At 47.2% G+C, this 17,069-nt stretch overlaps 1 protein-coding gene across 3 annotated transcripts in view; it reads right to left on the bottom strand.

Moving 5' to 3' along the window:
* LOC100119247 (zwei Ig domain protein zig-8) overlaps window positions 1–17,069 on the bottom strand; it is a 131,617-nt gene that overhangs the window by 49,818 nt on the left and 64,730 nt on the right. For 2 of the 3 annotated variants that reach the window (XM_003427238.5, XM_016984393.3), the window contains exon 2: window positions 9,680–9,777. In XM_003427238.5, coding sequence (XP_003427286.1) covers window positions 9,680–9,755 — 76 coding nt within the window. In that variant the 5' untranslated portion in view covers window positions 9,756–9,777. Of the gene's footprint in view, window positions 1–9,679; window positions 9,778–15,657; window positions 15,856–17,069 lie in introns of those variants that run through there. The other variant, XM_008212135.4, reaches the window with a different exon arrangement.

Below are 17,069 nucleotides of genomic sequence, written 5' to 3'. Positions count from 1 at the left end.
GGCTTTGTTATGAATTCATCGATCCATTAAGTCGAAAGTTGAGACGCGCGCGCGCGCGAGCAGTGGAGAAAAAGTCTCGAATATGATAATGAGATTATGCACGCCTAATGAGCTTTTTCCTCAACTTGCGAGCTCGCGTTCCTCTCTGTTTGTAAGTTTTTCAATGCCTAAAGGAAGAGTCTCATCTTACCGCATGCGGACGCGTAATTAAAATTGCGTCGAAGCGCCGATCTCCGAGTAGTCTCAAAATATTGACAGCCTCTGATTGAAGGAATAATGAAGAAGCTCTCAGACGATGGAAATTGAAAATCAGCTCGTGTACGTTCAAAGAAATTTCATCGGAGAAGCGAAGGGCTTTCAAAATTAACGCGAGATTTTTTCATCGTAAATTGGAGAGAGAGAGAGTAATGTAATGAAGCCACCGGCATCGATTCGGCGAATAGGAAAAAGCTTCCGAGCCACGAAGCAGATCGAGCGCAAAACCGGAGACGCTTTATGCAAACTGTCTCTCTCTCTCTCTCTCTCTCTCTCTCTCTCTCTCTCTCTCTCTCTCTCTCTCTCTCTCTGCGGTCGCTGTCCAATAGCTTCGCTCGTACACGTACACACACATAGAGATAGCTCGAAGCACACTCGCTAAATAATCCGCGCATAATGAGGCCGCCAACTAACGCGCGTGTGTCTGGAACAACAGTTTCCGTCAAACGTCACACTAGGCCGCTATATGTCTGATGCTCCCTTTCGCGAGATTGCCTACACACTCTGTGAGCATCGAGGAAACTAATCGACGTAAAAAATGCCCCGGATTTATGAATTTTTTATTCCTAGCTTCTTTTTTTTGGTTGCCCCGACGCTGTACGAATGAATAACTGTTATTAGCTTGAAAAAAGCTCGCTCTTGAGATCGGCGAAGGTAAACCGAACGGAGTTATACGCTTCTCGGGCAAACAACGGCGATCTTGAAAAAAATAATGAAAAATCGACTTTGTTATATGTGGGTCGTGAGAGAGATAAAAAAATGGAAAACCGAGCCAGAGAGAGCATAAGGAGGGGGCGAGAAAGCTGCAATTGCAGGATATATGGGTAGCAGTTACGGAAGGCGCGCGGCGGTGTTCCGCGAGAGAGCAAACAATAAATATAGGCGTCCGCATAAATAAATAGAGTCCTGATCCTCGGAAAAATATAGCCTCCCGACGAGCAGCGGATGAGTAAATAAATAGAAAGAAAGAAAGAGAAAGCTGGGAATATTTCACGTGCGCGCGACGAAGAGAGAAAGAGACGTATTCGCGCGCAGCGAGTATAGCTGAAAACAGATGAAATAGCTACGACACATTGTGTGTGCTGCCGCTACTGCTGGCTTCCAATTTGATTTCCCGCGCTGCAAGAAGCTCTCTTAAGACGCCTCCGGGGAGAGAAAGACAGTCTGCCTATAGTCGCGCTCGGCTGTGTGCTATTTTCTTGCCAACAACAGCAGCAGCAGCGCTAGCTCGTAAAAGCTTGCGGGAGAGAGAGAAGAGGGCGAAGCTATCCTTCCTTCCGCCTGCGTCTCTCTCTCTCTTTCTTCTCTCGAGGACGTCGTCGGTTTATGAGCCCACGCCGCAGCCTTCCTATTAAGGAGACGCGTGTGTGCACATAGCCAGGGAGCGAGAGGAGAGAAAAAAGCGGACAAACTCATATGCGAGAGATCAGCAGCCGCGAGGGGTGACCAGCAGCGGAGCTTCCTTCTCCGCGAGGAGGACGGACGGCTTATATTCGCCTCCAAATCCGCAAATAAGGAGGCACAGCCTTCTGCGGCCCCGCCTGCTGGATATATATATATAAAGGACGAGGGATCACGCGCGCTGAATAAAACGAGGATGGATGATGCTGCGCGAGGAACAAGCGGCCTTGCGCGCCAGCCAGTGTACTCATTTCGGCTGACGACGCTTTTACATTCAATTACTTCGGTGACGTGGGACTGTGAAAGGGATGCACGCGTATCTTATTGTTTCGCAGTGCGCGGTACGTGCGGAGATGTATTAAAATAACGAGGTATGAATATTTATCGGGAGAAAGAGAGAGAGAGGAGAGTGACTATTATGAAGAGCCAAGGACGAGAGCCGAGGCGGATTCATGAGGAAAGTTTTTATTGGTGAGCTCTGGCTCTCACAGATTTCATTTATTTTTTTTTTCTGTATATTTGTTACCGATAACCACTTCGCGAAAGTTCGGCGTATTGTGCTGCATATTTTCTACCTCTCTGAATATATAATACAAAAGTATTAAAATTCAGTCGCAAACGCGGATCGACAGCTTCGCTTCCTCCGTCGCGTTTAACAGAGACGAATAATGCAGGAAGGCTATTCTAGCGCGGTCGCCCTGACCGCAAGCTCGCGTGAATATTACACGCGATATTTTTATCCGTCGCACTGCCTTGACCACTTGAAAATCAGTAGTCGAACTCGGCGTGTGGTCATCCGAGATTCTTCTCGACGACACACCCACACATTCGCGCAAACAAAGATAAGCGTGTGTTAACACACACACACACACACACACACACACACACCGAGGAGGGCGACGATAGAACAATAAACGCTCGCTACGCCGATAACTTTTTGCTCCGCCGCTGAGAACAACGCCAGGGCTTTTCTCCTCTGTCTCTCTCTCTCTCTCTCTCTCTCGCTTTTCCGCTGTAAATCTCGACTACAGCCGATATATGAATAAGATAAGGCGCCGGGAGGCGGATCATTCGCGCGCGATTTACGAGCGACGCGATTATTTTTTTTATTATACCGACCAGTCGTCGTCCCGCTGCTGCCGCCGCGAGATAGACGAAAAATCGCGAGAGTGTCTAAGTATAGAGAGAAAGCAGCAAAAGCGCGTATATATGTAAGTGCGTCTTGGGAGATGGCGCCAGAAATCGTAAGCCGCACCTAAACGCGGGGGCGAGAAGGGAGTGAGAGAGACCTGAGCTTTTATCGCAAGCTTATTTTCTGCGGGCAGTAAAGAATTTACTGGGGCGTCGTCGTCGTCGTCGTCGTCACCCCCTACATGCGCTGATGCTGCGTGTGTATGTATATATAGGCATCCAGTTTGCTTTACGACCGTTCCGCGGTGACGCGTCGCGCGAGGAATGGCTTTCGTCTTTTCTAGCTTTTTCGCTTCTCGTTTATTCACTCAATCTCTATCCCTCGCTTTTTTTAACCTGTATTATATTGCACGTCTCCGCGTGCTTTTACTAAAGGCTGAAAGAGGAACAAGAGAATCGGTAAGTCCGCGCGCAAATTCAGCCGTAAAAGCCGCGAACTCTCACGACTTTCATCGTTTTAGAAGATCGCGGGGGCAATATTTCAAGATAATACGCCGGCCGTATTTCCGGCCCATGCATATCCGCTGTTATCTATCCGCACGATGAAAGCCCTCCACGATTCATCATCCATTGAAATATGAATGCAGAAAGGATTAGCGTTAGATCGAGCCGGACAAAACTGTCATTAGAGCTTGCAGCTATATCTCCGAAGCTTTTTCTCGCTTTTGTATTCACGCGCCAGATGCGCGGCCGGGAAATAATAGCCGCACACGCACAGGTACAGAAAGCCGAGTTCGCGGTTAATCCGCGCGTGATTCATATTTATGACCGAGTGAGAGAGAAAGCTGTATCGCGTGTTGATCGTTTCGCGCCTATTTATCAGACATCGGGGGGTGTGCTGATTGCGTCTGTATATATATGTATATATACCTGGAAGAATATCGCGAGAGCGTATACGCGGAGACGAGACGCCGCGAGACGGTGTGTATAAATTATGATTCACCCCCGGGGGATTTTTCCACCCCTATAGCCGAAGAAATAACAATCCGCGATCGCGCGAGACGCGAGCTTTATTGGATTTTCACTCGCAAGAAAAATATATTTCAGAGTCGACTTTATACGCAAGCTTGTCGAGAAAAATACGAAATTCGCGTGTGCGAAAAAAACATACATCTTGAATTCATACACAATAAAATCGCGCTCGTTTGAAATTACAACGCGCCGATAATTTGTGGCTCCCTCGCGACGCGATCGAAATCGCGAGAGAGAGAGAGAGCTTTCGTTTTTTCTCGGTTCCCTCGCGAGCTTTATCAGATCGTTCGTCGTTTATCACGTGTAAGAGTGTGTGTGCGTGTAGTCTTGATGTGAGAAGGAGAGAGGGGGAGACAGTCGGACAAATAATAGAAGCAGAGATAGAGTCTGTCGCGAAAAAAGATGGGAGACATGAGAGGTGACTCCGCTCGCGACGTGTTGCCTTGGATACGCCGCTGTTTTAACCTCGTGAGAAGCCAGACTCGGCGACGGCTCGAAACAACCGCGCGAGTAGTTTTTGATGAGAGAAGGTATTGTGATAACAGGGCTGGAATGTGTGAATACGTCGGGATCATCGACTCGGCTGAATTGTATTTAATGTACTTGGCGGGAGAGGAGGTGATATCTTTCCTTCTCTCCTCTGTATTGGGATCGATTCCGGCAATAAAAATATAAGACGCTACGGCACACTCTTGTATGGATGGAGATTTGTGGCCAATAAAGGAGCCGACGCCATAAATCGTCCTAATACCCATTCTATATTCTGAAAAATGACCTAGTGAGATACGCCCCGAATATATATATATGATGTGTATAGGCAGATAGGAACAGTAGAGGAATTGAAAGAACGAACAAATTTTACGCAACATGCCGCGCAAACATCGAAACGCGATCAAACCGTTAATTCTACACAAGCTCCTCTCTCTATACAGCCAATAAACTAAAAACCGAATCAACCCCAAATGAAACACCTGCCATACACACACACCCACGGCAAATCTGTTAGTCCGTGGAATCTCTCGGAAAAAAGTCAACGCCCGCGTAACCCGCAGCCGCGAACAAAAACGATAACAGTCGAAAGTTAAGCGCGGCTGGCAGGCATGAGAACGCGCGGAATAATAAAATACGGCGCGCGACTTTATAGCAGTAGAGCAGCGTCGACTTCCGCTGCGGTAAAAATAAACTAGAATCGAGTTAATTAGTCGGGAGCAGCGAAAGCTCGTCGTACATATACAAGCACGTCGTGCGCATACGCGCGGAAAGGGGATGCCTGCACTGCTGCTGCTGTTGAATCAGAGGCTGCTGGAGCAGCAGCGACCGCGAGAGTAGCGGAAGAGCAGAGCAGAGCTGAGAGGGAGTAGGGGGTAGGGGGTGGGCTGTGGAATGAGAGATCGAATTCTCGCGTGGATATCTAGAGGCAGCTGACCTCGCTGCTCGTCTGTGTTTGTATGTGTGTGTGCAGCGCCAGAAGACCGTGACGATATCCGCGCATGGATAGCTCTCCTACACAGGAGTGAGAGAGAGAGAGAGAGAGAGAGAGAGAGAGAGAGAGAGAGAGAGAGAGAGAGAGCTTGCGTAGTCTCGCCGTTGCCGCCGGCTGCAGACGCGTATATATGTACCTCTGCGCAATCTCCAATAATATTGCATTACGATCCGGGCGCGGCGATATGCCGACAGTCGCGCTCGTGTATATAGCTATTCCTATATACGTATACGTATAAAACATCAGCGGAGCGGGGGTGGAGGGCAAGAGAGAGGATATAGACTGCGCGATCGTGATGAAGTGAAAAATCAAGCCAGACACGCGTAGGCGCATTCGCATATCTCTATATGTATGCAGGACGTGTGCTCATTGCGTCTATATGCAGCCCGGGTCCGTCCGTTTGCACACGGATGCGTGAGCTACGGCTTGAGACGCTCTGTACACGGATACGTGTATACGGCGCGGGTGAGTAAACGTATAAATACACTTCTCCCTCTCTCTCTCTCTCTCTCTCTCTCTCTCTCTCTCTCTCTCTCACTGTCTGTGCGTGTACACGCAGTCAAAGGCGAATATTCGCTTAAACGACGAGGGGACACCATAGCCCACGTTAATCTTCGCGCGCACCTGCGCGACGTCCTTTGACGCGCCGACAGAGACGGGAACTTGTGTATAGGCTTATTTTTCGGATCTGAGTCCGTTCGAGAGAACACAGACACAGCTGGAATAAGCCGTTAATTTCCATTTCACGGACTGCTCAGTTTTTGGGTTAAGTCCCCCGGGGCCACCAGTACGGATGCAATTTTGATCGACGCGAGCTTTTTACGTTTCGCGGATAAGCCGTAATTTTTTTTTACATAAATTCCACGAAGCCCGAAATTGATACTTCAATGGGTCAGAAGTGAGTTTTCAACGCGTGAAATTCGAAGCGAATTTCAACAAAAGAATTAACCACTCTTCAGGCATCGTCGAATTTTATAAAACCGCTTTTATTACGTCGGTATTGACGTTGCTCTCCCAGTCGGTGTAAAAGTTGCAAATCGAGTGGAGAGAGCGCAATTGAGTTCTGTAAAAAACATGGAAAAATTTTCATCGAAAGCTCCTTTTTCCGTACGCCTGATAAATTGGGGGCAAAAAAAGAACACATACGCGCGGCGCACCTATCGAATTCAATTTTCCCCGCTTGCTAAAATCGAGAGTGTCAAATGAAAAAACTTGTTAATGGAATATAGAGTATTCGCTGCGAACGTGTTTACACGCGTGTATTGTTCTCCTCCTCGCAAAAACTTCACTTTATATTTTCTTGCTGTACGAAGTAAAAAAAAAAAAAAACAACGCGCAAACGTGATAATTCGCGATGATCGACCGCGTAAATAATGCATCGGCGATAGTTATGTGCGTATAACGCGATTAAACTGCGCTTATATGCGCTCGAGCAATATACACGTAGTTCGCACGCACGCGCGTGCGAGTGCATCGAGGCATATTTCGTATAAATCATCGGGAGAAGCATGCGCAGGCTGCTGCAGAGGAAAAGGGGCTAAAATAATGCAGCGAGGCGATAACAGAGAGAGAGAGAGAGAGAGAGGGCCGCGCTGCACATGCAGCTTGAAGCACGGCGGCCTCTGACAGCCCCGTAGCTTTTTGCTGTCGGCTGCGATGGCGAAAATATTCCGAGGCTCAGCGCTGTATATTCTCCTCCTTTTTTTTCCAAGCTTCTTCCTTTTGCGCGACGACGACGACCTTGCAGCGTGCGGGAAGATTCACGACGCGGATTCACGCGGAAAAACATCGTCGTCGCGCAACGAGGCTTGATCCCTGCGTGAAATGTGTGCGTGCGTTGTATATTGTTGAAGTTTCGGTGCGTATATGCTGGAAAATAGAGGTATTATGTGTGCCAGTAGTGTCGCTCCGGAGCTTTTACGCGGAGCGGATCGATCGGTCCAAATCCATCGCTAGAGCTGTTACTCTCTCTGCGTGTAATGCGTGTATAAGCACCGATGCGTCTGTGTGTGCCTTTGTTTAATTTTGTTTTGGATCGAAGGTAAAACGAACTGTTAACGCGTGAAGTTAATCCAGTTGTTTGCAGTTGATTATCCCAGAATCGTATACCGTAGCCACCGGATTGCGAATTAATATAATCAACGCTAATAAAATTCTGTATACGAGTTGTAAATAAATTACTGCAAATCGTGTATAATAATATCACGCGAAAGGTGTTATTTTTTCTCCGGCGAAATATAATGCAAAATATGCACATACTACTGGAATATTTGAATACCAGCTACGACGCGCGCGCGTTCGGCTTCCGGATACACATTCGAGCGTGCACGAGGTAATAGTGATAATAAACGTAAATCTATTCGAAATTTTGAAATCGGAATGCATGAATATTTGAACTCTACTCAGTGTGCGTGTATAGCTCGTCGTCGTAAAACGCGCTGCGCAGCAAATAAGCATCGTTAAACAAAATAGAACATCAGGCCGTATAACGTTTCGCTCGGCGATATCAAACGCGTTGCATTATTTCGCGGTCGGTGTAGCGAGGCGGGAATGTATCTCGCAATTAAAATTATGTTTGCAAAACTAGATGTATACGCGTGTATACGGGAAGAAAAAAACGCGACTAGGTCGTAAAACGCGAGTATTCGTTAAGCTCGAAAACGAGCGTTGGGGAGAAAGTTTAATAATTCTCGAAATGATAAAAAACGGAGAATATGCGCGCGTATCTTTCCCTCCAATCTCTCTGTCTCTCGGTTTCGCTGCAGCGAGAGAGAGTAGAGATCCATAAACACATATCACGTTTGATAAACAGCGCGTGCACAGCTGGGCTGAAAATGTGCTGAGCAATTTAAATCCTCTCTCTCTCGCGCGCAGCTTCTTCGACTTTTTTTGCGCAGCGAGGCTGTCCCGCGTCACTTTACACTCGCTGCTTCCGTGTGTGGGTGCAAACGTGCCGCTGCATATAGTTGTAACGCGCACGGATGCATCTATAATACGTACCGGGGGCTAGTGCGGACAAAGCAGAAAACGTTTTCGTCGTCGCGAAGTGCTTTTACACGTATATCCGCGAGATGCAGCACACTCGAGTTCTGATGCCGCTCGAGGCCTTTCCCGGCTGTAGATATAGGGTGCACATAGCTGTCGGCGCTCTATCGACGTACGTCGACCCCGATGCAGCTATATCTCTCGAGCTCCTGCATATATACTCGCGCTTCCATGCATCCGCGTATATAGGCGATGGATCCGATGCTACTCTCTCTCTCTACTAGGGGGGGATTCCCGGAGCATCATTTTATCGGGAGATGTAAAAATCGCGCTCGCTTCGTCTATAACTTGTCGATTACGCTTTCACCCCCGCTAGCTCTGGCTTTTTCGAAACTCTCCGCTGCAGTTTTCTAGGTAGTTCTGTGCGCGCGGTGGGAATTTTTTTAAATCTCCGGGCTTCGACAGAGTTTTCTGGGAGTGGTGGAATTTTTGTTATTTTTTTTCCGCGTACGTTGATTTTTTTTGGATTTGAAAGTCTTCCGAACAAAATTGATTATTGCGTTGAAATGACGCCAAACGAAAATAGCACGCAGATGAAAGCTTTGAAATTTTTACAAGGGACCTTTTGGGATTTCTTCATAAACACTTTATACATAAAGTAGAGTTTTTTTTTCGCAAGTGGTAGAACGAATTTTTCAAAAAATTAGGACGCCGCGCGGCTAAAAATTTATGTTACGACGGTCGGATTATCATTTGTCCGACTTTATTTCTGCGAGCCCGCGCGAGTGACCGGAAAATTCGAAAATATTGCGGTCAAGAGTTGACTAAAATAAAAACGTTATATTTCATCTTGAAATTTCGTTCAATTTTATATCTAAAAATACATCGCATGGACTTCAAATAAATCATCTCGATGATGGCACTTTTCAGCATCACCTGATCGCAAATACGGATATCCTATCAAAATACATTTCACTAAATAACACGCGTCATCGGTGCATTCAAAGGTTTAATTTTCAAAAGTTTATACATCACGCTGTAAGCGTATACCAGGAAAACGTTTTATCATTTGTTTAATGAGCCACTTTTAGTCAAACGAATAAAGCATAGAAGTGTTTTCATTAAAATGCACCAAGTTTCAACAAAAAGTATTGAATTAATCAACATTTCCAGCAAGTCACAATCTATTCGGATAAATTATTCGAGGCGCGATAAGTTATTCTTTTTCAATTATTCCCGCTCGCGGCTTGCTGGAAGTTAATAAAAGCAAGGATTATGCAGAGGGGGACACACGATCCTTAATACTCTTAAAGAGATGCGAGCTTTGGGAGGAATTAAGCTCGCGCCAGAGGAAGAAAGGCAAATGAAAACGGGCACGAATTGAAAGCTCACCTTTGTCGAGGGATCTGGCCAGTAAAATCGTCGGCAGGATCAAAAACACCATGTACCACGAGAGCCGGTCCCGCATTCTTGCGAATTTTCGAGTCCACCTGCAAAAACAAAGAGAAGGGATTTAATTATGTGACCATTCATGATTCATCGCAAGCTTCGTTGTTATTGCTCAGCCTGCGGAAGACTCGCTCGCAATGTTGCGGGGTAAATTTTAATATATATGTTTACGCTTTTTTGGCATCATTTTTTATCTCGTATTCCACTGATAATACCACGGAATTGATTGACGTTTAATTTTGCTTCACGGTGAACGCATATAATAACTCTGAGTAAAATTCAATTTTTTTGGTATAGCTTCACTGTCAATGAAAAATTGAATCAAACCAACATTGGAAGTATAAACTTTTCGTAAATATTTCGAAAACACACTCATCCACAAAGTTGATTAAAATTCCAATTTTCATAATCAAAAAGTTTCCCGATACCGCAAACCAAAAATTCATCGGGCGAAGTCGAATTTTTGTCCAATTTCGCCTGGCTGATGTTATATGCAAAAAAAAATGGTGCATATTTCAAAATCCAGAAATCATCCCCACGAACGCGCTCGAAAATTGAAGAACGTAGAGCTAGAAAATTTGAGCCGCAATATCACTTGGATCAAAATGACTGATTAATAAAATTGTCGGATGCCAGGCGCGTGATTCGACAGCAGATGAGTTAGTTATACATACGTAGGGGTTGGCTACTCGGGTATACGGCGTCGGCGCCGGGGCCGCGCACTTTCCGCCGAGTCTCATAACCTCAATTACAGCGGGGCGATTAATCTTCCGACGATCGCGCGCAGGTATATACGAGATTCAAAGTATATCCGAGCCTGCAACGAAGGGATAACCGCGCGCAGCTGTATATACGCACAAAGAAAACGCTCGAACTCGAAATGAGAACGTTTTCTATGTGTATCATATAGACTTGTATATACAGGACGCGATGAGAGGGCTGCTGCTGCAGGTATTTAAAGCGATGAGCGGAGAATGAGAACAGAAGTAATCTTATCCCAGCTCTCTAATTCCAGCCAGAATTGCCTCTAATTATTCTAATTTCGGGAGCGAGAGGGCTGGGATTCTTCGCGGGAGTAAGCAGCAGCGCGGGCTGGGATCATCAAGGCTTGCAGGAAAAATAAGAGCGCTGCAGGAATTCTTATTTTTTTTTTTAACTTAATCGAAGGCAAACGTTCGCTGAATGGAAGGACGAGGGTTGCTTAGTTGAGGGAGGGGGACGCCCATCGGAATACGGATGAAATATCGGCGGGGGACGGTGACGTTAACGAGATGGGATACTTCAAAGGGAACAGCTTCGCTCGTAACGAAATACGCATCGAATGGCTGTTCCTTCATTTTCGCTCGTCGCTTTTTTCTGAGAAGCCTCGCTCTTATCCATTGAAATTTACCGGGAGTTGCCCGACAAAGACCCTCGCGAATAATGCAACAACAATGATCACAAGGATATCGCGTTAAAACGCGACGGAAAAATAATAACGGCAATAACAAGCCGATAATAACAGCATATCGAGATCGTCGTAAATAATCAATACACCGGGAATACGATTCGGGATCAGCCGTAGCTTCGCAAACATCCCAAGCGTTTTTAACGCGAGGCCGATATTAATAAACGCGTCGAGCAAAACAATGAGCGCGATAGAAACATCCTAGGCCGCGTATAAGTGTGGGTATTCAATGAACGAAGGCTGAATACATGAATAGCAAGTCCGCTAATTATTCAGATTATACGAGGAGGGAAAACAATAATATGACGAGCCTAGCCCATAACGGAGAAGCAGGTGTTAACGGCGCTGAATTTGAATTCGGGCGCGCGGCTCGGGACAATAAAACGGCCAACACATATACAGAGCAGTGTAAGGGAAGAGTCCGCACAGCACATATTAGGTCGAAAGGATTCTCGCCGCGGCGTCAAAGTAAAACAGCCATCCGAGGCACTTAGGCCGAGTGCCGTACCGGCTGCTATAACTCAGCTCGACATCGGTACATACGTACACATACGTATGCGGTACACACAGCGACAATCGCGTGAATTCGCGTAGCGGCTGCAAATTAGAGAGCGAGTAGCAGCAGCAGCAGAGCAGCCTCGGCTAAACAGATGCAAAAATATGCATTTTCCATCGCGCGCGAACCGTTAGTCTGTCTCAAGGGATCGGGTCACAGAGAGGGAGAGAGATAGAGGCGAATTTTGTCCCATCCCTCGCGCAGAAGCGACGGATCGTTATTTCCCAATTTCCCGACCCGAACCTTTCCCCGCCGTAAATTGCGCGCTTGCATGCATGCGGGAATGTGGCCCAGCATTTTCAAATTCTAGCTTGCTTGCATCAACCCCCCTTTCTCTATATACATATAGTATACTCATGCCAGTCCGCCTGACTGTTAACCTCCTCCTCCTCCTGCGCACGAGATACCCCCCTCGGCACAACGACGTCCCTGTGTCTTCCGTGCGGATTGTGAATTCGCCCGGAATGCAGCGCTTTTTTTCCACCGAGCACACTCTCGACCATCAATTAAGCTTGTCCTATTTCGCTCGGCTATTAAAATGAATCACTCTTTCAGAGGGCTCCGCGACTATTGAATTGTTGAATGAACAAAAAAACGGGCTCTCTACGCTTTCTCGTCAGGTTCGATTGCTGCGTACGAGTGATGATTATGCGTCGATGGTCGAGGCACTGCTTCCTGCTACAGGAAAATGTTTAGTTATGTAGAGAAAATTCATCGAACAATTAAAGTCTACATTTTCAGAATTTGAATTGTATAATTTCAAATTTATTGAAGTTATAGTACGAACGGCTCAATGAAGTAGGCTCAACGAGGCAGTTTTGGTATAAATGCACTCGGCGCGCAGATTCCGATGAGGGTTACCGAAGAGTACCTGTGCGCCACCTATGGTCGCTAGCCGTAAACTAAGCGCGTGGAAAAGGCCAGTCTCCGAAACTATGTTTCCTTTTACGACTGTACCGCGGCTCGCCGACACTACGGCTGATTTCACATGCCCGCGCGCTCTCCTTCGTGGTAACGTATCTTTTTCTCCGTCGAAAGAAAAACAGTCTGGATCAAAGGAGAATCAAGTGTTCGTGCATTCATTATCCATCCACTTGGAGATTCTGCGTGCGCAGCAGGAGTAAGATACACACAGAGAGAGAGAGAGAGAGAGAGAGAGAGAGAGAGAGAGAGAGAGAGAGAGAGAGAGAGAGAGAGAGAGAGAGAGTAGGACTTTGAAAGATCATTGGTGATCACGATAACGAGCGAAGAGCGCGTAAAAGGGGATGATCCCGGCTTCGCACACGGCGTGTTCCTCTCTCTCTCTCTCTCTCTCTCTCTCTCGCGGCGAGAAGAAAAAGAAGAAGAAGCAGCGGAAAAAAGTCAGACCCGATTCCCGAGAGAGATGGAGAGAGAGTGTGCGCGCGCGAGAAAATACATTCCATTAGCCTCCAGGCTTATTTCCTCGAGCTAGCCGATCTGCTCCTCCTTTTCCTTACTTCCTTCCTCTTCCTTTCCGTCGCAATTTATTTAATTAATTCTCGAGCGCCGTGTACGTCTACACACACACACACACACACACACACACACACGTACACGCCTCTGTTCAGAAACGGCTTCTTCCAACCCTCCCCTCCGCTGCAGCTGCAGTTGCGCAAAAGGCGTCTATGCAAATATACACACTAATGCCGGCACACGCGTGTGTATACGTGACCCAGTGCCCGAGGAGCGTTTCCGACGTCGAATTTCAAAGAAATCCGAAGCGCGCGCTCATAATTCCCCCGACTTCGCTCTAGCTCTCTCTTGCAATCCCGGAAAGGAATTTTCGCGCTCGCGCTAATACGTGTCTGGTAATCGCGTGTCGTTAGAGAGAAAGCTGTGAGTAATAAACGTCTTACATGAGGAATCGCATTTTTATTCCGATTCGCACACAGAGACTATACGCGGATAGCAGAAGTGCAAAGACACATTCATCACGTATGCGAGCGAGCGAGCGGCCGAAAATATACGCATAAATCAGTCACTCTCGCGTCTCCGACGCCAACATAAATCTCGTCCGAGAGAGAGGGAGAGAGAGAGATGATTCACGCGGTAAACATGTTAATGATCGGAGTGTGCCTCCATACGTGTGTATTGGTTGTTTTCCGCGCGCGCATATAGTGCCGCGGTCAACAAATTGATACCGCCTCCCTCATAATTCGGCTACCGAATTAGGATTCATCGAGGGCACGATAGTAGCGCGTATTCAAAGAAAAGCCATCAAAGTAACCGCTGACCGAGATTTCCGGATGAAAAAATTCCACGAGGAAACGAGCGCAAAAGCATCGACGCGTCTGTGTATGGGAGAAGGCGGGGGACGTCTATAATTCAACTACATGCGTGCGTGCGAAATGACGGTATAGACAGAAAGCACTTTAAAGAAGCGCATCTTTCGTGCGGACAGGCACACGCCCGGGGGGTCGATAGTTTAGGTGTCGGTCAGTGTGTGTGTGTGGAAGAGAGAGGGACGCCGGAAATTGATTCCCGACCACCGAAACTACCTCCACCTTGATACGTATCGATAGGACGCGCTCTTCCCTCACTCTCCTGCGGCATTATCGTCCGAGCGGAGTTTCTCACCGCGCTGCTGCAGCTCTCTTGTGTTCCTAAAGCTCTATAAAACCCGGCTCCCTGATAGTTGAAAGAAGAGCAGAGAGGGATATAGTGCGATTGCGGCGGTGACCGCCGACGCTTTTTCTTCTTTCTCTCTCGCCTATATATAGCTATATAACGTGCTGTCCGATAAAAGCTCGCGCGTCTATTTTTCTTCGCGAAAGCGAGAGCTTTTATGAAGATGCACGAGTGTGGGGACGCGTGGAGGATGCTCGCGCAGCACTTTGTGTATTGAGGCGTCGATTTCTAAGAGTCGAGTGTGTACCTACTGTTGTTTTCAACGAGATGCACGTCCAATTAAACGAAGTGTCTAGCGCTGGAGAGCGAAAAGTGTTGAGAAATCGTCGTTGTTCAAATAACTTGGCTATCGAGCCGATAAGCGATTTGCAATGCCAACGGATGCGCATATTCGATTCGTTTAAATGTACACATACGCGCTTATGTAAGAATGTGTGTATCTAACGAGGTCAGCACGCATCGGGATTTTGTATGTCGAGGCACTGAATGGAAGCTCCCACGGCCGAACTATAAATTAAAATACGACTAATTAAAGTTTACGATACATTAGCGCCGGGCAAAAATAGACGAAGCTCGAATCGAGGCATGTGTGCTGTGTGCTATTTTCATTACGGTCCGGTAATCAAATACGCCGAATTCGTTTTCGTGCACACGTATACGAGGGCTCTCGATAAGCTTACGTGTGTGTGTGTGCGACAATGAGTCGCGAATTATTGTTTACCGCGATGATTATAGAGGTGTAGAAATTTTGTCCGTTGCAGTCTGCTCTTGATTAGGAACATAGGGGTGTACCAGGCGCAATGATTGATTAACGAGTTGTGCGTGATTAATTACCCGAAATGATACACACGTTATACATTATAATTTCAATGTTCATTAACCGCGTACGCGTAACCGGACGGGCATAATAAGCTGCGGTATTGATGCAGTGCAGCGCAAAAGCTCTCTCTCTCTCTCTCTCTCTCTCTCTCTCTCTCTCTCTCTCTCTCTCTCTCTCTCACTCACTCGAGCTGCAAACACATAGTAATCGAATCATTCTTTGCTGGCGGTTATTTCTTTAATTAATAAACAGACCGACGTGCAAGCTCGAGCTTTTCATCAGCGCAAATTAAACAATCGGGTATACAAAAGCTTGCGAAAAAATCGCCCCCGCAGATTAATTATAAAATACAGAGCTTTTCCTCTCTGGAGTACAGATTAAAGCTCGGGCGAACAAAGCGGCATTTGAAGAAACGCAACCGCACAAAAGATAGCAATGGAATAACTTACGCGAGAAAACAGAAGCTTCACTATCCACAAGACACCACCGATAGCAAACTGACCGTCGTCTAGCCTCGTCTCGACAACGCTCGCTTATCAGCGACTTATCATCATTGCGGGTCGATAATAATTTCGACCTCGATCCGCGTTGGCCTGCATCCTCAGCGGAAAAAAAGCTCGTCGTTCGTCGAGTTTCGCAAATAACGATGATCGCGCGCGTCTCTGCAATATATTATATGCATTCGCCCGTCGCTGCCGCTGATTACGTAAGCCGCGCACGCGTTCGCCGGCTGTCTCTCTTTGTTTTTCGCGAAATCCAATCTCCGAGCTTGCGCTCGTTACGGAGTATAAAGAAGAGTGCTTTGATAAAAATGCCGGCGCTCGATCCAATCGAGATGGAGAGGGCCATCCGTATACTGCGCCCTTAAGTGGAACGGATTTGATAATATAATAACGGCGACGGTGCATTACGTAAAGGCTTTTGTTCTTCGCGATGCGGTATGCAAGCTTCAGGTATACACTGTATAAATTTCTCAGCGTGTAAATACATTTTCGGTGTATATAATACGCGCGCGCACGGAGGAGAGAGAGAGAGAGAGAGCGCTTGAATAATCGAAGCGCGCTGTGGTACGCGCGGGCATATTTCACGGCGAGTGAAGCCACTTAGCAGATCAATCCCCCGAGGGAGTCGATCCCAATTCTCCTTTGTTTTTAACTCGCGCGCGTGTGTATGTGTGTGTGCCTACATGCAACACATCGTATAGATCGAGAGACGATCGTCGGTATAATTAGCGAGGGATTTTTGCCGAGCAGAGCTCGTAAATCGCCGAGGAACAGCTAATAGGTTATGCAGCTACACCTTGTCGTCGCATAATTGGATTTACAGGGATAGGAATATAGGGGGGCCACGTCCATTGTTCGCACGCATAATGTGTCCGGAGGCCGCTGGCTTTCTCTCCTCCGCTGCATTGCTCTCTGCAGCTTATACTGCAGCAAGCTCTCGCGCTCGACTGTGTATCGGACGTTACCATCATCGCTTATACGGCCTGTCGAAGCCGCCCCCGAGACACGCGTACACCCACGCCTAAGCCTATGGTTATACTCGTTTGGAGCGGCCAATTTCATATACGGGCAAATACCTGCGTGTCCGCGCGTGTATAGCCTAACCTCTGGCCCCCACAGCCCCATTTTCACACTGTGTGATTCGCATGTCGGAATGTTTCAATTTCCGTTCTTCGGGTCACGTATGGACGTATACTTTAATTGCTCGAACGGGGAATGTTTGTTCTCGTTGTTCGCGTCCACGTGGAAAGAGACATTCGCTGCTGCAGGGGTATTAAATATCACCCGGGATTGCGTTCGCGGAAAATTCGAACAGGCCAACTATGGGCGGTCGAGCTTTTTTTTTTTGGTTGTGTGTA

Source organism: Nasonia vitripennis, chromosome 3 (assembly GCF_009193385.2).
Source record: "Nasonia vitripennis strain AsymCx chromosome 3, Nvit_psr_1.1, whole genome shotgun sequence".
Taxonomy (NCBI): domain Eukaryota; kingdom Metazoa; phylum Arthropoda; class Insecta; order Hymenoptera; family Pteromalidae; genus Nasonia; species Nasonia vitripennis.
This window is presented reverse-complemented; position numbering and strand designations above follow the sequence as displayed.